General features: G+C 40.8%; 2 protein-coding genes and 1 pseudogene across 2 annotated transcripts in view; all 3 read right to left on the reverse strand.

Annotated features, from left to right (window-relative positions):
* Positions 1 to 15,026, reverse strand: part of mtch2 (mitochondrial carrier homolog 2) — a 29,124-nt gene extending 14,098 nt beyond the window's left edge. The window contains exons 1-2 of the mRNA XM_041033428.1: positions 15,022 to 15,026; positions 13,727 to 13,730 (exon numbers count right to left, since the gene is read on the reverse strand). The gene's annotated coding sequence lies outside the window, so the exon portion shown is untranslated. The remainder of the gene's footprint in view (positions 1 to 13,726; positions 13,731 to 15,021) is intronic.
* Positions 37 to 6,194, reverse strand: LOC121178981 (low choriolytic enzyme-like). The gene is made up of 10 exons (XM_041033551.1): positions 6,072 to 6,194; positions 4,664 to 4,694; positions 4,510 to 4,575; positions 4,155 to 4,307; positions 3,693 to 3,810; positions 3,341 to 3,519; positions 2,984 to 3,065; positions 2,155 to 2,279; positions 1,876 to 1,939; positions 37 to 297 (listed from the first exon to the last, which is right to left on the reverse strand). Exons 1-9 carry the CDS (start codon positions 6,132 to 6,134, stop codon positions 1,881 to 1,883), a joined length of 876 nt encoding a protein of 291 aa, XP_040889485.1. The 5' UTR covers positions 6,135 to 6,194; the 3' UTR covers positions 37 to 297; positions 1,876 to 1,880.
* LOC121178853 lies at positions 14,616 to 18,716 on the reverse strand (annotated as a pseudogene).
* Positions 18,717 to 24,672: the final 5,956 nt, after the last annotated feature.

Consider the following 24,672-nt stretch of genomic DNA (forward strand, 5'->3'; position numbering starts at 1 on the left):
AGTAGCACACTGAAACAAGATGACGAGCTTAATAAATGCATGTATATCTTTTTATTCATTTTCAGTATACGGAATACTGTGTTTCTAAGCTTGTAAGCAGTTTTTTCATGTAAGCATAAATCTGTGATGATATCATTGGAGAGCTGCTGCTTTTCATTTCTCGTTAGGACAGCACAAAAGTTCATTTAATCAAATTCAGAATTTCATTAAAGCATGTTCATTAAGCGCAAGATTCATGTCTGGTCTTGTTTGGAGATAAACAGCTGTTTCGATCTCCCTCCTCTCCCTCTTTATTTCCTGTTGGAAAAAGAGATCTTATGTTAAAAACATTGAATACATACGTGTAAGTGACCACACGCATGTTTACACTTCTGTCTTTGTGAGGACAGTCAATTACATAATACATTCTCTAGCCCCTTACCCTAACCCTAACCTAAACCTGATTCTAACCAGAACCCTAACATCAGGTCTGAACCCTCAAAGAGCCCTTTGAAGGTGTTTGACAAAGCTTATAATTAGTTGTAGTTACAGTCCTAGTTATTTATTAAACTTATAGTTAGTCACAACTATCTCTATAGACACTGTTACAGTTAAGGATATAGCCCTTAGTAGGGCTGGCTCAGGCAACTGAATCATCCCTTAGTTATGCTGCTATAGGCCTAGGCTGCTGGGGGACATCCCATGATCTACTGCGCACTTCTTCTTCTCTCTCTTTCTCTCCTCAGACCCACTCTCAAATGTATTAGCCTTTATTACATGTCATTAACTCTGTGTCCTCTCTGTCCCGTAGTCCTGTGCTTGTTTCTCTCTGGTCTCTCTTTCTCTGTACCTTTCTGAAGGTATCTCTGGCTCCGGAGCTGCATGTTCTGTGGTCCTGGCTCCACCTACCTGCTGCTGTTTATTGTTTACAATGATCTATTTCTAACATGTTTAATTTTCCATTCTGCTACAGATAAATATTTGATTAATATTCTTTGCAAACTAATGTAAATAATTACCAGTCATGACAGCTTTTTGCCTCCGTGCTCTGTTTCATAATTCTAATCTGCTGAGCACACATTATCCAATAACTGTTCACTAACTGTAATGCAAATACTGACCCACATTGTCTGTATTATGCTGCATGTCTTTCTCCCTCTCTCCTCCATTCCTAGCTGTCCTATCTTCCTCCTTTTCCTCCTTTCACCCAGCCCGGCCATCGGCAGGAGGGTCCCCCATCTGAGCCAGGTTCTGCTCAAAGTTTCTTCCTGTTAAAAGGGAGTTTTCCTTGCCACTGTCGCCTTAAGTGCTTGCTCTGGGGTCAGGCTCTGGGTCTCTGTAAAGCGCTTTGAGACAATTTTGATTGTGGAAGGCACTATATAAATAAAATTGAATTGAATTGAATTGAATTCTAGCTTGTCCTCACTTCTCACAATTCAATTCAATTCAATGACATGTAATAAAGGCTAATAAATCTGAGAGTGGGTCTGAGGAGAGAAAGAGAGAGAAGAAGAAGTGTGCAGTAGATCATGGGATGTCCCCCAGCAGCCTAGGCCTATAGCAGCATAACTAAGGGATGATTCAGTTGCCTGAGCCAGCCCTACTAAGGGCTATATCCTTAACTGTAACAGTGTCTATAGAGATAATGTCCTCACCCTCCCAAAATGTCCTCACTCCAGTGGTTTAAAACTCAGACTGGTCCTCAGAGTACACATAGGCATGCACACACAGTAAGACATTTGGAGTTCTTAAGTTACATGTCTGTTATTTAAGAAACCATAGTGTAAGTATGTTAATGGTGACACTAACTGTGATTATGCTGTTAGATTTACTTTAAACCACACTGATGATGGTGTCTATAGAGCACATCAGAGAAAAACATCCAAACTTACTTACTGTCATTACTCAAGGAAATGGTGTCTTTGCATGGGTGCCAGGGGACGTCCGTAAGCAGTTGAATCTGCAAAGAATTCAAAAAGATATGTCTAGGTCTGTGTTCACTAGTCTGTGCATTTTGTCAGTTGGAAGATTGTACAGTATTATCAGTAGGTGAGTAGGCTAGCAGGTAGCCAGCTAGGTAGGTAGGAAGACAGATGAGAGTGAAATAGTGTGTAGTCAATTAGTTGGGTGTGGGTGGGAGGGAAGGGTAGGTTGGATGTGTAGAGAGGTACATACTGCATCTGTAAAGGCGGTTCACTCGAAGGATGTCATTAGGACTCATCTGAGTGGCCCTGCCGATGGGGACATTTTCGTCAGGGATGGGAACGATGGTTGGCTGCCTGTTCCTGGAGAAAGCAAACCTATGGTGCAAAGCAATTGTTGATGAGTTGGTGAGAGGTTTAAACTGTACACCAGGCACCACAAACCTCACATCTAAATCCAAGAGCCACATATTTCCCTCAAGAGCTGGTAGAGACTGAGATCATAAGTTACAAGGGGAGTGAATATTGAACATCAGAATGCCAATGTTGCTGCTGTCTGCTGGATCTGTAAACAGGCAACACGTTCACTACAACAACTTTGTAAGGTCATGTCATATATGTAAAACACTAGGTTCATATTTTTTCAAATCTGTCCTCAAACAGAATTTACATGCCCATCTGTACATTTAAATAGTTACTGGATTCTGTTCATGTTGGCCATCAACAGATTGTAAGTGTAAGCTAATAGTTTTAGTCAAGGTTTTAGCCTTTTCAGTACAAAGTTCCCTATTTATGTTTTCACACACTGTTTCCTTGATGGGAATTTTGCAGTTAAAACAGTGTAGCTTTGGAAGATAACTACTTGAACTGTCCAACTCTGAATGCTCAAAACCTCATGTTAGCCTCAGCTGAGCTTTCGAATAAATTGTGAATGAGGACTGTGAACTGTTTATTGTCTCTTTGATTGGACTTGCATTAGGAAAGGCTCTCTTCATGGCCAGCATTGAGAAAAAGAATCACTACAATGTCCAGTAACATGTACTGTATTATTACTAAGTTCAATGGGAAAACTGAGACGCTACCTTGAATAGTGCATGACGGAGTTGTAGTCATATGGAGTACCAAGGTTGTTGGTCTGAATCTTCCTGAAATTATGCTCCTGTCCTGCAGTTAGTAAAAAAATAATGAATGCTTATATCTGCAGGAAACTATATGCAGTATGTCACTATCTCTGTACATATGGCTGTTCATTGTAGAGTTATTGATAAGCACATCATTCACATTCCAGCTACTATATCCCCTGACATTAGATGAGAGGTTATTTATATTTATATTCTTCTTATTATTATTCTTTATATACTTAAAGTTTCATCTGTGCTCTACATAATGAAACCCTTTTCCAAATTGTTGGTGAAGACTGTGTCTGTAATGCAACCCACCAGGAATTACGTTCTGCAACAGGATGCGAACATGCTCATCCCTGTCAGACCGTGTCTGTTCATGGTTGAAGCCCAGGGCGTGGAGGAGCTCATGTTGGATGATTGATTCGAAGACACAGCCCCGACGACTCAAAGACACTGTCTGGCCATTACCCCGACGCCCGACAAATGAGTAACACCTGAAAGAGAGCAGCAAATGAAAGTACAAACCATGTCAGCAACCCCTTAAGAATACGTCACGTTTCTTCCCTTGACCTGAGACACACCGTGTTTGATGAGAAATCAGCCAGCTTGGGGTGTAAATAGGGTCTCTGAGTGCATTGTATGCATATGGAGCATATGTGATCCATACCCTGAACGAGAGCTGATGTCCACAAAGTCCCTCTGTCTGTTTAAGGGGGTGAAGCGGATGCAGGTGGATCGGGCAAATGACTGCAGACCTCTGATGATGGTGTCTCTCTCTCTTTGGGCTTAACAGTTAGAAATATTTGATAGAAATAGTATTTGTTATGAGCTTAGTGAGTTGCATTTGCTACTACCACTACTAATATTGCTACTAATACTTGCGTCCTATGAATACTACTGCCAGTACTACTATTATTACTATAACTATCACTGCAACCACTACTTTTACTATACAGTGACTAGTACCACAACAGGTACTACTATTACTAGGCAATTATTTACTGCTACCACCAGCCTTCTATTACTGCTGTCAAAAAGCCTGCATGTGATATTGGTGGGCTCTAATTTACAAACTCAATTCACAGATACTGAAGCTAAATAAACATCCTGCATGCTTGTTGAGGCTTACAGTACTGCGAAGAGATGCGGTACGGTACGTAGACATTGCCATCCGGGGATTTAGGCCACAGACAGCCTCGTGCTGTGCAGGGATCAGCGTTCTGAAGCCCTGTTCCCACTGCTATGTCTCCATACATCACCAGAGGCTCATCCAAGTTCTTTCCTGCAAAACAACATCAGGAAGGTCTATGATTTTTAATGTACTGTATTTGCATTTTCTTCGACTATACGGGCAGGTCAAATACAAGCTTTTCCACACTGTAAGTTTGATGTTTTTACAGCTCTATGATTAAGGTTAGATGATGTTTTTCTTGTCCTCAATTGCAGTTCATACGTTAGTGGACATGCAGTGGATGTGAACATACCAAGATTAGCATTGGCCTTCTCTAACAGTGTAGAGACACTGAGGTCGTCATCCTCAGCGGTGTGGCCTGTGGAACAGAAACACTTTGTTCATGTATCAGTCGCATGATGTAAAACTTAAGGCATTTTACCAGATGAAACGTAGCCATGTCTTACCTGAGGATTCGTCACTCCTTTCAGAAGAGGCCTGTAAGAAGAAACAGAGTTTTAAAAAAGCTGGTTAAATACAGTTGAATGGATGTGGAACCATGGTGATGCTATGTTCAGATACAAAGTTTACTTCCAGTAGATCTATTACTTTAACCCTTGTGCCCCCTTCTGTTCTTTTTTGTACATCTTTTGCAACTTTTTTTTTTTTGATTTGGTGATCATTTTGGCTGTTACAGCTTGTGGCATGAATTTTTGAAGGAAATTTTCTTTTCAGTAAAATTTTTAAAATCCAGTGTCTTTTACTCTTACGTGTCATTAATACTCTATTGATGCATTTTGCACCCTTTGGAACCCCTCGTGGCCAAAACTATACTCGTAGAAAAACTGCTATTAAATCATCATACATCAATATTTTTTCTGCTTTTTTTTCATAAATCTCTTAAACAACTTCACACCTGTTCAAAACTACCGAACATTCAACTATTTTCAGGATTTTAGCCCTTTAAATGCCAGTTTAATTATTTGAAATATTTTATTTATTACAAAAAATACAAAAAATGTATTATTTTCCATATAATAAACTGTAGGGGATGGGGCTTTGGTGGTGATTAGAGTCTTGGATATGTCAAAGATTAACAACAAAATTGATTTGATTGCATTAGTATTTTTTATGTAGTGCCCGATACTAACCCTGGACACTCTTGTGGCAAAAATGACTTCCATTAAAACCATATTTTTTAATCTCACTGCCATCACAGTATAAAACCATGCATTCTGTAATGTCAGCATTTCATTTTGAAGAAAAGTGGTGATATTTGACATTTTTACTGTATTTCACCAGATTGAACCGTTTTCCCATTGCAGGCTGATGCATGAAATTCTGTATTTTTGCCATTGTTTTCTATGGAGCCATGTGACCACCAGGGGAAACCAAGAGTGATTTGTTTGTGTGTGTGTGTGAAATAATTAAATGGATCGAAAGAGGGTGTGTGTGTGAGTGTGTAGAGGTGTGCGTGTGTGTGTGAGTGATTCACACACACACGCACACACAGATCAAATCAAATCAGACATTATTGTCACTTTGCCGTATAAACAACTGCAGTGGAGACAAAATGAGACAGTGTTTCCTGGGATCAGGAGAGTGAAGGTCAACATAAAAAAATAACAATAAATTGTAATAATAAATACTAGATAAGTACTAAGAAAAAGAAAACAAACACACTCAAAACCCCCTTTGTTAATGTAATGTTTCTTTTCACTGCTCATTATTTTATCTCTTTGAAGAAAAACTGAACTTGGGAGAGTAAAACATCAGAATTCATCACACTAATTGTAGTTTTTTTTGTCTTTATTTAATGAGGAATAGATTAAATCTTTCTGTCCATATTAATGTAAAATGTGTGCTGATGCTTACCTGTATAGTGAAACTGTGGACAGAGCAGAGGAGCAGAGCGAGAACAGCAGTCTGGAGGATCATGGCTGGTTATAGGACAGCAGCTGCAGACCGAGAAAATGCCCGTGGGAAAACAGAAGTGCTTGAACTTATATAGGTGGGAAGGTAGCAGTAAAATGGAATACTGCTCAACAGACATATTGCCAAACTCAGCTTCCCCTTGAAAGTGGCAGTTATTACTTAAAAACGAATGTGATTTATGTAAGATGACATTGTTTTCTGTTCTTTGGCCCCAGGCGGGAGCAGACTAAGAAAATGGTTAAAATTAATTCATTAATAAGGCAAAACGCTGGTTTTGTTTGTGACCTCTTCTAAGAATGACACATCACAATTTAGATATCTCAAAGTATAACAGGCAGGAAAAGTTACTTATTTAGGAAATGTTTTACATCCCAGATCTGCTGAAGTTTGAAAAACCCCAAATCTTCTCTCAAAATGGAGGTATAAGTAAGTTTAGTATGAAAAAACTTGATAAATGTCTCATTAAAAACCAACAGAAAAATCAACACAGTTGGATCATGGAGTTACTTGTGCTTGGAATAGAGAGAGGCTGTAGTGACTTGTGTTAAATATGAGAAAAAATAAAGGCAGAGTGTATTTGGATGGTTTCCACTTTCATTCATGAAACCATATCAATATATGTGTAAATGTTCAATTTATTTCATTTCAAGAGAGCGAGGTGACAACATGTACAGGTCTGGAAAGAAACAGAGGAAGATGAAGTCACTGACCTGGTTAATTATTCTACTATGTAGGGCTATCTGTCTCTGAACAGGTGAATCCATGTGTGTTGCTATGGCCAGTTGCCACAGAGAAATTTGAAATGGGTTAGCTAACGACATCTAGTCGCACTGCAACATTAAATCCACTGTACTTTGACTTGTTTAAATTGTTCTCTGAACAAACCAAGCTGAGACACTGTCAACTCACAAACTGATTTTAATTTTGTAAACTTAAGGTATTATGGATGCCATCTCAGCAACTGCCAACTGCCTCAAGTGTTTCCAATTAAATTACAGCAAGACTGAAGTGGTCTTTGGGTTTAATTTATTAACTGTCATTGATTAAGTGTCCTTGCCTGTGTATTTCTATGAGATAGTTTTTGTTTTGGCTCTGTCAGTCTTCTCTGATGCAGGGTGTCAGACATGGGTATGGGCATGTGTGCATGTGTGTGAGTATGTCTATTGCCGACTCTGTGTGAGTATGTGTATGGGGATTTACAGTTACAAGCCTTTCATGAAAAGTATTTTGGGAGGCTGGCATGAATGATTTTTGCATGTGTTTATCTTCCTCCTCCAATGTGTTACCTTCTACCACTTCTGGAAAAAAAGGCAGCAGACTTTTCCATTTAAGAACAACTGAACAGGATTGTCATAAGAACCCTTTAGCACTTTAACGTTATAAAGAAAGTAACCTGCAACCCATTAATGTGTTTGTCATATTACATCAGTGATGTATGTAATCTTGCACTGAAAGTAAATTCAACGAAACCCTGAATGATTTCACAATAAATATAACCTCCTCTTAGGGTCAAACTCTCATGTTAGAAACTGGGAGCTTATATTATATATATAATTTGTATAATTGAGGTATATATTTCTGTAACTGAGGTCTGTGAATTATGGCTTATCAATAAACAACAACCCAATGAAACCTTAGGCAGACACTGAGTTACAGTTGGAAGTTACTTCTACAAATTACATTAAAATTAATCACACTGGTGCAGTGGTTAGCACTGTCGCCTCACAGCAAGAGGGTCCCAGGTTTGAACCCTGGTATGGGCTCTTCTGTGCGGAGTTTGCATGTTCTCCCTGTGCCTGCGTGGGTTCTCTCTGGGTATCCCGGCGAGTGTGAGCGTGTGTGGTTGTCTGTCTTTGTGTGTCAGCCCTGCAATTGGCTGGCGAACAGTCCAGGGTGTACCCTTCCTCTCGCCCATAGTCAGCTGGGATAGGCTCCAGCTCCCCACGACCCTGACGGATTAAGCGGTATAGACAATGGATGGATGGATGGATTAATCACATTGTCATTCATGTATTTCATTTTTATTTTAATTTATGTTGTCAGAGGTTGTCAGAGGTGGAGGTGCAAAAGTTTTTTTTGTGTTTGTACAACTTCCCCAAAATGTGCGCACCGTTGCAATATGTTTGGTCTACACACATAGTCTTGCAAAGACTTTCAAAAACAGGAACACACCTTGCACAGATTGTACTGCTTTGCATTAAGATTTTGCTTTTTTTAATTATTATTAGCCAGATGTGTTTTAATATTGTCTGAATATTGGCTGCCTGAGCTGTTATCTAATAGAGTTGGAGATGACAATAATCAAAATACAAATGCAAAAAATTAAGAAACAAAGTACTATTTCATATACATACACACAAATATATGTAATTCATTTCTATTAAATTAACAGAATACTGCAAAAACTATGAAATACAAGTAAAATCTGCAAAAAAAGAAAGAAAAAAGAAAGAAAGAAAGAAGAAAATGACCTGTAACAGTTAATAGCAATCACCTTCTTGTGCATTTACAAATAATAAATAATAACAATAATAATAAATACTGTAAAATAACCCTTAAATATTTCATTTATGGCCAGTGTTCTTAAGACAGTGCATCAGCTCTGTAACACTGACCTTATGCGATCCACTCTGCTGCAACAACTTCTCATCATACTGCAAGAAGGAGACCAAGACATTTCTAAATCGAGATATTGTGGTTGTGTGTTGTGACATGTGTATTGAGTTAAGTGCTAGTGGAAACTTGTCTCAGAATTGCATATGTTGTTCTCTTTAATTCACATTCTGTCTCCGTTTTGCTCTTGTTATCTACAAGCCCTTTTAAACAAAAAGTTATGCATGTTTTATTCATTGATGTGAGTAGAAGTTTACAGCATCAGATTTTTAAACAGGCCAAATAAAAGAAGAGAAAACACTGTATAAATGTGCGAGGGCATAAATAATGTCCTTTTGTCTTTTCAAAAAAAATCTAATGACACTTGGAACAACAGAAAATCTATAGCTGCTTGACATTTCCTGTCTTATTATCTCCACCAAAGGGGTTATGTTTGTCTTTTTGTTTGCTTGTTTATTTGTCAGCAGGATTATGAAAATGTATTGAACTGATTTGCACCAGACATGGTGGAGGGATGGGGCATGGGCCAAGGAAGACTTATCATTACCAATGATAAATCTTTATTGTCATTGCACAATCATACTTTGTACAAAAGTACAACAAAATTGAGATACTGTCATCAGTGCAAAAGAAGGCATACAAATCACAGTACAGCAAAAGATAAATAAATAAATATATCCAGGATAGAAATATACAGTGTGTACATAATATATACAGACACAGTGAACATTGTTTATTGCACATGGCCTGCTGTCATGTTCAAGTGCTGAAGTGATGGTCTGGTCACATTCAGTTTTGCTTCACAGTGATGCAGAGAATGAACCTACATGAGTGACGAGCCATCATGATTTCAGCACTCTCTGGCAGGTACACAGTACAGATGATTGTGTCGTGCATTCTTCTGAGGTAGAATGTGTTAGTAAGAAATACGGTTTGCTTCACAGTTTTCCATCTCTACTGTCACCAGGGGCTTGCTCATGGTGGGAAATGTTGGGTCGATCTCTATAAGGTTGTAAGCTTACTCTTCAAAGTGCTGTATAAATAAAGTGAATTGATTTGAATTTAAAAGGTGTCTGGTGGCATTTCTGACCATTACTAGCACTATGGAGCCATGTTTTTACCAGTGGATCCCTGTTTTATTAGTATTATGCATGTGCATGTGAACATGAATGCAAACGCTTGAATTGAATATATAGGTTTGGCAGGTTTTGTCACTTTTGTTTTCATTTTCTTAATGACAGAAAAAATGCACTCAAGTTTGCAAGGGCTGAAGGATACGCACAATGCCTTTAGGTGAGAAACACTGAATGTAAACATTACTTTGTTTAGGGGAAAACAAAGTATGTAAAACTACAACTCAGTAGATTTACCTGAATTTGGTCACCACTATTTAAATACGAACAAATTTTTGCTTGAAGGAGCTTCATGTTCCTACTGACAAGCAGGAAAAACTATTGTCACATTACCACAAAACATCAGAAGCTATAGTCTGCTTGTCTCACCATGGGAAAACCAGATGAACACAAACACACACACACACACACACATACAAACAAAAGAGTCGGAGTTATATACTACAACGAGCGGGTTACTCATGTTTGGATTGACTAATTCCCACAATGACTTTTTGTTAAATCAAAATGGAACCTGACGAGTACATATCCATAACACTTCCAATTCAACTTGAACATGCACTGTAAATGCTCTCTGTATGGCCTTTAATTATCTCTCTGCAAACTGCGACAACCCCACACCTCCTGGTTTCTTTTTGACACATGTAGTCCACTTGTCATTTTCTCTTCAGTGTTTTGTTTACTTTGTCAGTTACATTCAGTACAGTTTTTACACGTCACAAAAAAAAAAAATCTCTGTTCGCTACTTACTTACTTTTAAAATATTTAAGTGTCAGGCTAAAAATCAGTTGGCTAAATGAAATAAATAAAATAAAATAAACATAGACTTTAGCTAGCGTTAGCTATTTTTGTGGGCCAAAAGGCACCGGTCAGTCAGGAACACACGTCCCTGAGAACCGTACTGGCAAACGTAACTGTAAATAATATTAATGTGTTATTTGCGATACATAAAGACAGAAAGCTAATATAGTGGTTGGCTGTAAAACAAAACGTTTGCACGTAGAAACACTTGCACGTTCCTGACCTTTTACCGTGAAACAGGTCCACAAAGCCACTACAAATCACTTCACTGTCACATCAGGAAATTGTCCTCAAATGCAACACGGAGGCTGTGAGCAGGACCTGAGCTGCCTGGCTGACAGCTAACTAGCTGTTATCTCTAGCAAGTCAACATATCACAACCTACTGCGCCTTGGTTCGTTAGAAAGCAAACTCTATCTGTGAATATGTCTCAGGACGATAAAGTGCTCTTGTACATTCTGGGTATAGATCTTCATTCTGGGTATAAAGCTTCTGGAAGATTTCTGAGAAACATGGTCTTTTTTTTAAGACTTTTAACATTAGTTTGAACAGTTTTGTTTCTTCACCTGTCTAATGTTTCTGCTTTCTTTGGTTTCAAAATGGATCTGTTTCCTAGACAGGATCGCAGCACACTACAATACCACAGTGTATATATTTTACAGAACTGTCTACTGTCACTGTTCTTGCCTGGCTACAAGGTTATATTATCATGTTCTTCACATTAGGTTTGTGTTGCTTTTCAGGGGGAATAAATCTTGACACAGCATCAGATCGGTGTCTTTTATCTGAACCGTATTTGAATTTCCTTTTCTGCAGTTTACTTTGAATGCTTATGGTTCCCAAAATCTCTAAAAGTAGAATGGGAGGCCAAGCCTTTAGCTATCAGGCCCCTCTCCTATGGAACCAACTGCCAGTTTGGGTTCAGGAAGCAGACACCCTCTCTAATTTTAAAACTAAGCTTAAAACCTTCTTGTTTGACAAAGCTTATAATTAGTTGTAGTTACAGTCCTAGTTATTTATTAAACTTATAGTTAGTCACAATTATCTTTATAGACACTGTTACAGTTAAGGATATAGCCCTTAGTAGGGCTGGCTCAGGCAACTGAATCATCCCCTAGTTATGCTGCTATAGGCCTAGGCTGCTGGGGGACATCCCATGATCTACTGCGCACTTCTTCTTCTCTCTCTTTCTCTCCTCAGTCCCACTCTCAAATTTATTAGCCTTTATTACATGTCATTAACTCTGTGTCCTCTCTGTCCCGTAGTCCTGTGCTTGTTTCTCTCTGGTCTCTCTGTCTCTGTACCTTTCTGCAGGTATCTCTGGCTCCGGAGCTGCATGTTCTGTGGTCCTGGCTCCACCCACCTGCTGCTGTTTATTGTTCACAATGATCCATTTCTTACATGTTTAATGTTCCATTCTGCTACAGATAAATATTGGATTAATATTCTTTGCAGACTGTAACGTAAATAATTACCAGTCATGACAGCTTTTTGCCTCTGTGCTCTGTTTCCTATTATAACTGTAATCTGCTGAGCATACATTATCCAATAACTGTTCACTAACTGTAATGTAAATGCTGACCCACTAATATTGTCCATTGTCTGTATTATGCTGCATGTCCTTCTCCCCCTCTCCTCCATTCCTAGCTGTCCTATCTTCCTCCTTTTCCTCCTTTCACCCAGCCCGGCCATCGGCAGGAGGGTCCCCCATCTGAGCCAGGTTCTGCTCAAGGTTTCTTCCTGTTAAAGGGGAGTTTTTCCTTGCCACTGTCGCCTTAAGTGCTTGCTCTGGGGTCAGGCTCTGGGTCTCTGTAAAGCGCTTTGAGACAATTTTGATTGTGGAAGGTGCTATATAAATAAAATTGAATTGAATTGAATTGAATTGAATTCTCACGGGAGGCTGGCAGGATAACGGCACACAACATTTAGCATTTTACCATCCCACCATACAACAAAGCAGAGGGACATGTTGGCTCCAGTATATGATGATATTTTCATCTGGAAATGACGTTTGAAAAAGTGGAGGTCGTATCATATTCCAGACAATTATGTATTCACAGCAGCAGATATTCTTTATGAATGTAGAGATCACCAGTGGGACAAAAGCTCCTTTGTTGCATTATGGGTTGTTTGTAGCCTTGATGTTGCTAGGCTGCTAGGATTGCTTCTTAGAATCCATTTGTAAATTTTTTATAATGTGTTTTTCATGTTCATCCCCAAAAGTTTACTATTAACAATCAGCAGAAATTGTGCCCGTCTGATGCTGGTAACTGAAGAGTTTGATCTCTGCTCGATCTCACTCAAAGCTTTTGACAAAGAAGCTGCTACAACCAGTGAAAACCTGCTGTATGTATATAAACAGAGCAGACTGGTTTCCCTGATCTTTAGCTGATACTCACAGAAGTGATTGGTGATGTAATAAGGGATGTAGACCTTCCCATCCATCCACTTGCCCCACATGCAGCCTCGGCTGGTGCAGGGGTCAGCGTTTTTCTCGGCCTCCCTGTCGATGGCGATGTCTCCTTCAGTCAGGATGGGATCATTGTCAGAGCGGACTAGAACACATCATACAGCAACTTACAAACCCGTTCAACAGCCACTAAAAATAGCTAGAAGAAACTGAGTTGAAACATCAACAGCAGCTCACACTCACTCAGATTACTGTTGGCTCTCTCCAGAAGCTCAGAGACAGAAAGGTCCGCTGTGTCCTCCTCAGCAATGTCCTCTGATCAGTGACATCAACACAACAACACAGTTTTACTTTGGATAAAATACAACAGTCCCAATACTGTACATGTCAATACAACAGATGTGATCATTAGAATGGATTACATACCTGCCTGCAGGTGGGAGAGAAAACACAAACATGTCAATTCAGAGAAACACAACATGAAATTACAGCTAAAAGTTCACAGACTTCTTCAGCCAAATAACCAAATACTGTGTCTTAAAATGGAATGATCACATTACATTATCCAAGCTACAGAGACAACAGCTTAAGGGATACACCGTCAGCAGAACAGAAGCTAAGGTGCTGTTTCTCTGCACAGCACTCTTCTTCTTTAAGGGCTGGTCTGTGCCACAAAACACCCTGCTTTCATTTATTAGTGAACACAAACTGAACTTTGATGACATGAATGAAAGATACAGGCTTCCTCTGTGAGACAGGATCAGGGCTGTGACTGTGAGAGTACAAGTTACAGCAGCAGCTGAACTCAGTGTTAATGATGTCTAACACAACAGCTTTAAACATGCAATAATATCTACACTGTGATACAATATGGGCCTGGAGATGGTCCCACCTCATTGTCGGCCCAACAGCAGGCAGACAGAAGCAGCAGAGTCAGAGCAGAGAACCTGAAAACAGATAGATTATCAGAGTACTCCAAAACCTGAGGAATCAGCTGAACTGCCAGGCTTATCAGTCACATAATGTACAGACACATACACAGATAGAAACACCTCCATACCATCATGTGTGGGAAAAAGGACACTTACCATCACTTTACCATCAAATTTACCACCATTTGTTTTCAAAGTTTCCATGGAATGTATTCTTTTAACACAGGGTTGCTAAAAAGTGTGATGAGAGTCCAGCTCTAATGGTTCAGTTGACCTCAGGTATTTATGAATGAAGCTATATTTACGCCCAGATCAGTGGCTCTTTCCAAAGATATAATATTTACCAAAGGTATATCTTTTGAGAAGTGCTACATTTGATCACCTGTTCATGAACACTGGTACCCTGTTCATGAAGGCCAACTTTATGAGACTGATGGAAAATGTGAATATTGCTGATCACCCGCAGAGGTTCACTCTGAGTTCTGCTTCTGGAAGAATGCTGATTTTTGAGGTAGCTCCTGGCACAACTTTTAGTCACATATCTTTTCCTTGTATGGGCAGTAGCACACTGAAACAAGATGACGAGCTTAATAAATGCATATATATCTTTTTATTCATTTTCAGTATACGGAAGCTTGTAAGCAGTTTTTTCATGTAAGCATAAATCTGTGATGATATCATTGGAGAGCTGCTGCTTTTCATTTCTCATTAGGACAGCACAAAAGTTCATTTAATCAAATTCAGAATTCCATTAAAGCATGTTCATTAAGCGCAAGATTCATTTCTGGTCTATTTTGGAGAAAAGCTGTTCCGATCTTCCTCCTCTCCCTCTTGATTTCCTGTTGGAAAAAGATATCTGATGTTAACGTTTAATAAATATGTGTAAGTGACCACACACATTTACACTTCAGTCTTTGTGAGGACAGTCACTGACATAATACATTCTCTAGCCCCTTACCCTAACCCTAACCTAAACCTGATTCTAACCAGAACCCTAACACCAGGTCTGAACCCTCAAAGAGCCCTTTGAAGGTGTGTGAGAAAGTGTGGACAAGCCAAAATGTCCTTACTGCACTGGTTTAAAACTCTGACTGGTCCTCAGAGTACACATAGGCATGCACACACAGTAAGACATTTGGAGTTCTTAAGTTACATATCTGTTATTTAAGAAACCATAGTGTAAGCATGTTAATGGTGACACTAACTGTGATTATGCTGTTAGATTTACTTTAAACCACACTGATGATGGTATCTGTAGAGCACGTTAGAGAAAAACATCCAAACTCACTTACTGTCATTACTCAAGGAAATGGTGTCTTTGCATGGGTGCCAGGGGACGTCCGTAAGCAGTTGAATCTGCAAAGAATTCAAAAAGATCTGTCTAGGTCTGTGTTCACTAGTCACTGACACTATTTTGTCAGTAGGAAGATAGTACAAGAGAGTATTATCAGTAGGTAAGTAGGCTAGCAGGTAGCCAGCTAGGTAGGTAGGAAGACAGATGAGAGTGAAATAGTATGTAGTTAATTAGTTGGGTGTGGGTTGGAGGGTAGGGTAGGTTGGATGTGTACAAAAGTACATACTGCATTTGTAAAGGCGGTTCACCCGAAGGATGTCATTAGGACTCATCTGAGTGGCCCTGCCGATGGGGACATTTTCGTCAGGGATGGGAACGATGGTTGGCTGGCAGTTCTTGGAGAAAGCAAACCTATGGTGCAAAGCAATAGTTGATGAGTTGGTGAGAGGTTTAAACTGTACACCAGGCACCACAAACCTCACATCTAAATCCAAGAGCCACAAATTTCCCTCAAGAGCTGGATGAGACTGAGACCATGAGTTAAAAGGGGAGTGAATATTGAACATTAGAATGCCAATGTTGCTGCTGTCTGCTGGATCTGTAAACAGACAACATGTTCACTACAACAACTTTGTAAGGTCATGTCATATATGTAAAACACTAGGTTCATATTTTTTCAAATCTGTCTTCAAACAGAATTTACATGCCCATCTGTACATTTAAATAGTTACTGGATTCTATTCATGTTGGCCGTCAAGAGATTGTAAGTGTAAGCTAATAGTTTTAGTCAAGGTTTTAGCCTTTTCAGTACAAAGTTCCCTATTTATGTTTTCACACACTGTTTCCTTGATGGGAATTTTGTTAAAACAGTGTAGCTTTGGAAGATAACCGTTTGAACTGTCCAACTCTGAATGCTCAAAACCTCATGTTAGCCTCAGCTGAGCTTTCTAATAAATTGTGAATGAGGACTGTGAACTGTTTATTGTCTCTTTGGACTTGCATTAGGAAAGGATCTCTTTGTGGCCAGCATCGAGAAAAAGAATCAATGCAATGTCCAGTAACTTCTCCTATGTACTGTATTATTACTAAGTTCAATGGGAAAACTGAGACGCTACCTTGAATAGTGCATGACGGAGTTGTAGTCATACGGAGTACCAAGGTTGTTGGTCTCAATCTTCCTGAAATTATGCTCCTTTCCTGCAGGTAGTGAAAAAATAATGAATGCTTATATCTGCAGGAAACTATATGTATGTCACTATCTCTGTACATATGGCTGTTCATTGTAGAGTTATTGATAAGCCCATAATTCACATCCCCAGCTACTATACCCCTGCTGAAATTACATTTGTATTTCCTTATTTTCTTCTTCTTCTTCTTCTTTATATACTTAAAGTTTCATCTGTGCTCTACATAATGAAACCCTTTTCCAAATTGTTGGTGAAGACTGTGTCTGTAATGCAACCCACCAGGAATTACGTTCTGCAACAGGATGCGAACATGCTCATCCCTGTCAGACCGTGTCTGTTCATGGTCGAAGCCCAGGGCATGGAGGAGCTCATGTTGGATGGTTGATTTGTAGACACAGCCCCGACGTTTCAAAGACAGTATCTGGCCATTACCCCGACGCCCTACAAATGAGTAACACCTGAAAGAGAGCAGCAAATGAAAGTACAAACCATGTCAGCAACCCCTTAAGAATGCGTCACGTTGCTTCCCTTGACCTGAGACACCGTGTTTGATGAGAAATCAGCCAGCTTGGGGTGTAAATAGGGTCTCTGAGTGCATTCTTGTATGCATATGGAGCATATGTGATCCATACCCTGAACGAGAGTCGATGTCCACAAAGTCCCTCTGTCTGTTTAAGGGGGTGAAGCGGATGCAGGTGGATCGAGCAAATGACTGCAGACCTCTGATGATGGTGTCTCTCTCTCCTTGGGCTTAACAGTTAGAAATATTTGATAGAAATATTTGTTATGAGCTTAGTGAGTTGCATTTGTTACTGCCACTACTAATATTGCTACTAATACTTGTGTCCTATGAATACTACTACCAGTACTACTATTATTACTATAACCATCACTGCAACCACTACTTTTACTATACAGTGACTAGTACCACAACAGGTACTGCTATTACTAGGCAATTATTTACTGCTTTCGCCAGCCTTCTATTACTGTTGTCAAAAAGTGCTCATGTGATATTGGTGGACTCTAATTTACAAACTCAATTCACAGATACTGAAGCTAAATAAACATCCTGCATGCTTGTTGAGACTTACAGTACTGCGAAGAGATGCGGTACGGTATGTAGACGTTGCCATCTGGGGATTTAGGCCACAGACAGCCTCTTGCTGTGCAGGGATCAGCGTTCTGAAGACCCGTTGCCACTGCTATGTCTCCATACATCACCAGAGGCTCATCCAAGTTCTTTCCTACAAAACAACATGAGGAAGGTCTACAATTTTTAATGTACTGCATTTGCATTTTCTTCGACTATACGGGCAGGTCAAATACAAGCTCTTCCACTCTGTAAGTTTGATGTTTTTACAGCTCTGTGTTTAAGGTTAAATTATGTTTTTCTTTTCCTCAATTACTGTACATATGTTGGTGGACATGCAGTGGATGTGAACATACCAAGATTAGCATTGGCCTTCTCTAACAGTGTGGAGACACTGAGGTCGTCATCCTCAGCGGTGTGGCCTGTGGAACAGAAACACTTTGTTCATGTATCAGTTGCATGATGTAAAAGACATTTTAAGGCATTTTACCAAATAAAACGTAGCCACATCTTACATGAGGATTCATCACTCCTTTCAGAAGAAGCCTGTAAGAAGAAAGAGAGTTTTTAAAAATCTGGTTAAATACAGTTGAATGGATGTGGAACCATGGTGATGTTGTGTTCAGATAGAAAGTTTACTTCCAGCAGAGATCTTGCATTAATTACAATCTACTGTGGTAAAGTGCAGGTCCTACAGAGGTAAACACGCAGAGAAGAATGTGGGAGCATGATGTGAACCAGTATTTCTTCTTTCTAGTGTTTGCACCCCTGCATGGGATTAGATTCTAATGCAATTTCCACATCAATTTCCCCACAATTAAGCCAAAAAAGAAAAGAAAAACCTAAAAATAAATCTGTATTAATGTAATGTTTCTTTTCACTGCTGATTATTTTATCTCTCTGAAGAAAAATTTAACTTGGGAGAGCAAAATATCAGAATTTATCACACTGATCAGTGTGACGAGGAATAGATTAAATCTTTCTGTCCATATTAATGTAAAATGTGTGCTGATGCTTACCTGTAGAGTGAAACTGTGGACAGAGCAAAGGAGCAGAGTGAGAACAGCAGTCTGGAGGATCATGGCTGGTTATAGGACAGCAGCTGCCGACCGAGAAAATGCCCATGGGAAAACAGAAGTGCTTGAACTTATATGTGGGAAGGTAGCATTAAAATGGTATACTGCTCAATAAACATATTGCCAAACTCAGCTTCCACTGAAAGTGGAAATTATTACTTAAAAACAAATGTGGTTTATGTAAGATGACATTGTTTTCTGTTCTTTGGCCACAGGCAGACTTAGCTTTTTAAACATAATAAAATAATTAATAAAGCAAAATGCTGGATTTGTTTGTGACCTCTTCTAAGAACGACACATCACAATTTAGTTATCTCAAGGTATGACGGGCAGTAAAAGTTACTTATTTAGGAAAGGCTTTACATCCCAGATCTGCTGACAGTTGAAAAACCCCAAATCTTCTCTCAAAATGGAGGTTTAAATAAGTTTAGTATGAAATAAACTCAATAAATGTCTCATTAAAAACCAACAGAAAAATCAACACAGTTGGATCATGGAGTTACTTGTGCTTGGAATAGAGAGAGGCTGTAGTGACTTGTGTTAAATATGAGAAAAATTAAATATCTAGTCGTACTGCAACATTAAATCCACTGTACTTTGACTTGTTTAAATTGTTCTCTGAACAAACCAGGTTGGGTCACTGTCAACTCACAATTTTGTAAACTTAAGGTATTATGGATGCCATCTCAGCAATCGCTGACTGCCTCAAGTGTTTCCAATTAAATTAGAGAAAGACTAAAGTGATCCTGTTTGGGCCCTCTCTCTCCACTCAGGGCCCCTGGTGCCTCAACCAAAAGACCAGCATCCCTTGGTAGAGGTTAAGGGGAAAGTGAGATTGTGTGTTTGCTGTAGCTGCCCAAAAGCTCTGCTACAGCTTACCGATTACAATCAAGTGTTCCTCCTTCAGAGACACTTACACTAAACTGAGGACTGACATTCTCTCAGGCCTTTGGGTTTAATTTATTAATTGTCATTGATTAAGTGTCCTTGCCTGTGTATTTCTATGAGATAGTTTTTGTTTTGTTTTGGCTCTGTCAGTCTTCTCTGATGCAGGGTGTCAGACATGGGTATGGGCATGTGTGCATGTGTGTGAGTATGCCTATTGCCGACTCTGTGTGAGTATGTGGATTTACAGTTATAAGCCTTTCATGAGAAGTATTTTGGGAGGCTGGCATGAATAATTTTTGTATGTGTTTATCTTCATCCTCCAATGTGGTACCCTCTACCACTTCTGGAAAAAAAGCAGCAGACTTTTCCATTTAAGAACAACTGAACAGGATTGCCATAAGAACCCTTTAACACTTTGTTAATGTTATAAAGAAAGTAACCTGCACCCCATTAATGTGTTTGTCATATTACATCAGTGATGTATGTAATCTTGCACTGAAAGTAAATTCAACAAAACCCTGAATGATTTCACAATAAATATGACCTCCTCTTAGGGTCAAACTCTCATGTTAGAAACTGGGAGCTTATATCTATAATTTGTATAATTGAGGTATATATTTCTATAGTTGAATAGAATAGAATTCCTTTTATTGTCATTATAAATCTTTTTCACATGTACAACAACTTCCCCAAAATGTGCGCACAGTTGCAATATGTTTGGTCTACACACACAGTCTTGCAAAAACTTTCAAAAACAGGAACACAAGCAATTGCATTTGCATCAAAATACAAATGCAAAAAATTAAGAAACAAACAAAGTACTATTTCATATACATACACACAAATATATGTAATTCAAGTAAAATCTGAAAAAAGAAAGAAAAAAAAAGAAAATCACCAGTAACAGTTAATAGCAGTCACCTTCTCATATACAGTTATTTAAAAAATAATAATAAATACTTAAAATAACCTTTAAATATTTCATTTATGGCCAGTGTTCTTAAGACAGTGCATCAGCTCTGTAACACTGACCTTATGCGATCCACTCTGCTGCAACAACTTCTCATCATACTGCAAGAAGGAGACCAAGACATTTCTAAATAGAGATGTTGTGGTTGTGTGTTTTGACATGTGTATTGAGTTAAGTGCTAGTGGAAAGTCTCAGAATTGCATATGTTGTTCTCTTTAATTCACATTCTGTCTCCATTTTGCTCTTGTGATCTACAAGCCTTTTTAAACAAGAGTTATGCATGTTTTATTTATTGATGTGACACTTGAAACAACAGAAAATCTATAGCTGCTTGACATTTACTGTCTTGTTATCTCCACCAAAGGGGTTATGTTTGTCTTTTTGTTTGCTTGTTTATTTGTCAGCAGGATTATGAAAATGTACAGAAATGTACTGAACTGAATTTTGATGTGGAATCAGTTAAAGGGGCAGGTCCAGGAATATTTTATGACTTTCCTTAACACTGCAGGGACAGGCATTTTTCAACATTTTCATTAGATAAGATAAATCTTTATTGCCATTGCACAATCATACTTTGTACAAAAGTACAACAAAACTGAGATACTGTCCCACATTAGTGCAAAAGAAGGCATACAAATCACAGTACAGCAAAAGATGTTAGGTTAGAGTGTTTCTTTCTTTAGAGGACCCAGAAGCAGACCACAGGCTGATGGCAGAGAAAAAAAAGTAAATTTAATAAGGGTAACACAAAGCGAGTCCAAAAAACTTTCAGGACTGATAGGAGTGGAAGCAAAATGGCGTGGCGGGCAGTTTACTGGCTGGAGGAGCGATCCTGAGCACTGAGGAGTTTCACACTGAAAGAGAGAACAGCAGAGAGCAGAAGTCACTTGACTGAGCACAAGGTTAGTTCACTAGAAACTCTTAAGAACAGTCTGCTTGACGGCGAGAGAGTTACCACTGAAGGTAGGACAATCCAGCGTCGAAGTGAAGCCCTGCTCCGGCTTAAAAGGAGTGATCACCGGAAATGAGGTGCAGGTGTGTCAGTCTCCAGTCAGCAGGAAAACACGCCTCTTTACTCAAACAGGAGGGAACCTCCCACAGGAGGCAGAGGGAAAAAACACAAGCACACAAACATTCCAACCCGCATATACATAACAGTACCCCCCCCTCTAACGGACGCCCCCTGGCGTCCGACCAGGCTTATCAGGATGCTTGGAATAAAAGTCTCTCAGCAGAACATCATCCAAAATGAGCTTGCGAGGGATCCAGGAGCGCTCCTCCGGACCATACCCCTCCCAATCAACCAGGTATTGGTAGCCCCGACCCCGGCGCCGAACGTCCAGCACCTCCTTAACCAAGAATGCTGGGTGTCCATCAATGAGCAGGGGGGGAGGAGGGGAGTCGGAGGGGGGGCAAAGCTCACTAGAGGTGAATGGCTTGAGGAGGGAGACGTGGAAGGTAGGGTGGATCCGTAGAGAGGGAGGCAGCCTTAGACGAACAGAGGAGGGGTTGATAATTTTATCAACAACATACGGTCCAATATAACGAGGAGCCAGCTTGCGGGATGGAACCTGTAGGGGAAGATCACGGGAGGAGAGCCACACCTTTTGACCCGGCTGATAGTCTGGCGCCGGGCGGCGTAGTCTGTTGGCCATCCGCTGGCTGCGTGTAGATGAACGAACCAAAGCTGCTCTGACAGCACGCCAGACTCCATGGCATCTGCGGAGGTGGGCTTGAACAGAGGGAACTGCTGAGTCCTCTTCCTGACTGGGGAAAAGGGGAGGTTGAAAACCGTTAGCAGCCATGAATGGGGACATACCTGTAGCGGAGTTCGAGAGTGAGTTGTGTGCATATTCCACCCAGGCTAGCTGCGTGCTCCAGGAGGCTGGGTTCCGTGCTGCTACGCAGCGGAGAGCTGTCTCCAGGCTCTGGTTGGCGCGCTCTGTCTGGCCGTTGGACTGAGGATGATAACCTGAGGACAAACTGGGAGTTGCACCAAGAGCTTTGCAAAAGGCGGTCCAAACCTGAGAGGTGAACTGGGGACCTCGGTCTGACACAATGTCTGCAGGTAGACCATGGAGGCGGAAGACGTGTTCAGTTAGAAGATTGGCTGTTTCCAATGCTGCAGGGAGCTTAGGGAGGGGAATGAAATGGACACTTTTAGAAAAACGATCGACTACAGTAAGAATAACTGTGTTACCTTGGGAAGGGGGGAGACCAGAGACAAAATCCACAGCAATATGCGACCAAGGACGGTGAGGAATAGGAAGGGGTTTGAGGAGACCAGCAGGGGCACGGTGAGAGGATTTGCCACGGGCACAGACAGAGCAAGCATTAACATATTCCTGGGTGTCTAGGGCCATCCTGGGCCACCAAAAGCGTTGCTGAAGAAGGTGGAGGGTCCGACGAATGCCAGGGTGACAGCTGAATTTAGCGGTGTGTATCCATTGGAGGACTTGGGAGCGAAGGTTACTGGGAACAAACAGTCGGTTCTCAGGGCAGTTGTTGGGTGCAGGATGATCTTTTAGGGCCTCCTTGACCCTGGTTTCGATATCCCACAATGCAGCTCCAACTATGCACGAGGGAGGAAGGATATTGGCTGGCTCAGATGGTGAGGTGTCTGGAGAGAATTGCCGAGACAGAGCATCAGGCTTGGTGTTATGAGAGCCAGGACGGTAGGTGAGGGTGAACACAAACCTGCTCAGAAACAGGGCCCAACGGGCTTGGCGAGGGTTGAGTCGCTTAGCAGAGCGAAGGTAAGCTAAATTTTTGTGGTCAGTCCATACCAAAAACGGTTGCTCACTTCCCTCCAGCCAGTGCCGCCATTCTTGGAGTGCTAGTACTACTGCCAACAGCTCACGGTTTCCCACGTCGTAGTTTCTTTCAGCCGGGGTCAAACGTCGGGAGAAGAAAGCACAAGGGTGAATTTTTTGATCCACAGGGCTTCGTTGAGAAAGGACTGCTCCGACACCCATCTCAGAAGCGTCTACCTCAACAATGAACTGGAGAGAGGGATCAGGGTGAGATAGGATAGGAGCACTAGTGAACAGAGACTTTAACTGGGTGAATGCTGTGTCAGCCACAGGGGTCCAGAGGAAGGGCTTAGCAATGGAGGTTAGACTGGTGAGGGGTGCTGCTACCTTACTGTAATTGCGTATGAACCTGCGATAGAAGTTGGCAAAGCCTAAGAACTGTTGTAGTTTTTTACGAGTGGAGGGAGTGGGCCAGTTAGTTACTGCTTTTATTTTGGAGGGATCTGGATGAAGTTGTCCTGGAGAAATGATGAAACCTAGAAAACTGACCTTGGAGACATGGAATTCACACTTCTCTGCTTTCACGAAGAGCTGGTTTTCCAGTAGGCGTTGGAGGACTTGGCGAACATGTTGGATGTGTTCAGGAAGTGAACGAGAGAAGATGAGGATGTCGTCGAGATAAACAAAGATGAATCGGTTTAGCATATCCCGGAGGACGTTATTTATCATCGCTTGGAAAACTGCTGGGGCGTTGGTTAAACCGAATGGCATTACAAGGTACTCGAAGTGACCAAGGGGGGTGTTGAAAGCAGTCTTCCACTCATCTCCTTCCCTGATGCGGACAAGGTGGTAGGCGTTTCTCAGGTCCAGTTTGCTAAAGATGGTAGCTTGATGAAATGGCTCGAAGGCTGGGTCGATGAGAGGAAGGGGGTACTTGTTTTTGATGGTGATGTCATTTAGCCCACGGAAGTCAATGCACGGTCGGAGGGTCTTGTCTTTCTTTTCTACAAAAAAGAATCCAGCGCCGAGAGGAGAGGAGGAGGGTCTGATCAGGCCGGCGGCCAGAGATTCGCTGATATATTTTTCCATAGCCTCTCTCTCGGGACGAGAGAGATTGTACAATCTGCTGGTAGGGAGAGAAGCACCAGGGAGGAGGTCAATGGGGCAGTCATAGGGCCTATGTGGGGGAAGAGAGGTGGCCTTAGCCTTGCTGAAAGCTGGAGCTAGGTCATGGTAGTCTGAGGGGACAGAGGAGAGGTCTGGGATTTCAGAGATGGTTGGTGCAGGTGATTGAAGAAAAGGGCTGGCAGAATGGAGGCAATTAGCAAGACAGAAGGGGCTCCAACTGGTTATGGAACAGGTAGACCAGTCGATGTTGGGGTTGTGAGTCTTTA

This window comes from Toxotes jaculatrix, chromosome 1, assembly GCF_017976425.1.
Source record: "Toxotes jaculatrix isolate fToxJac2 chromosome 1, fToxJac2.pri, whole genome shotgun sequence".
Lineage (NCBI taxonomy): Eukaryota > Metazoa > Chordata > Actinopteri > Toxotidae > Toxotes > Toxotes jaculatrix.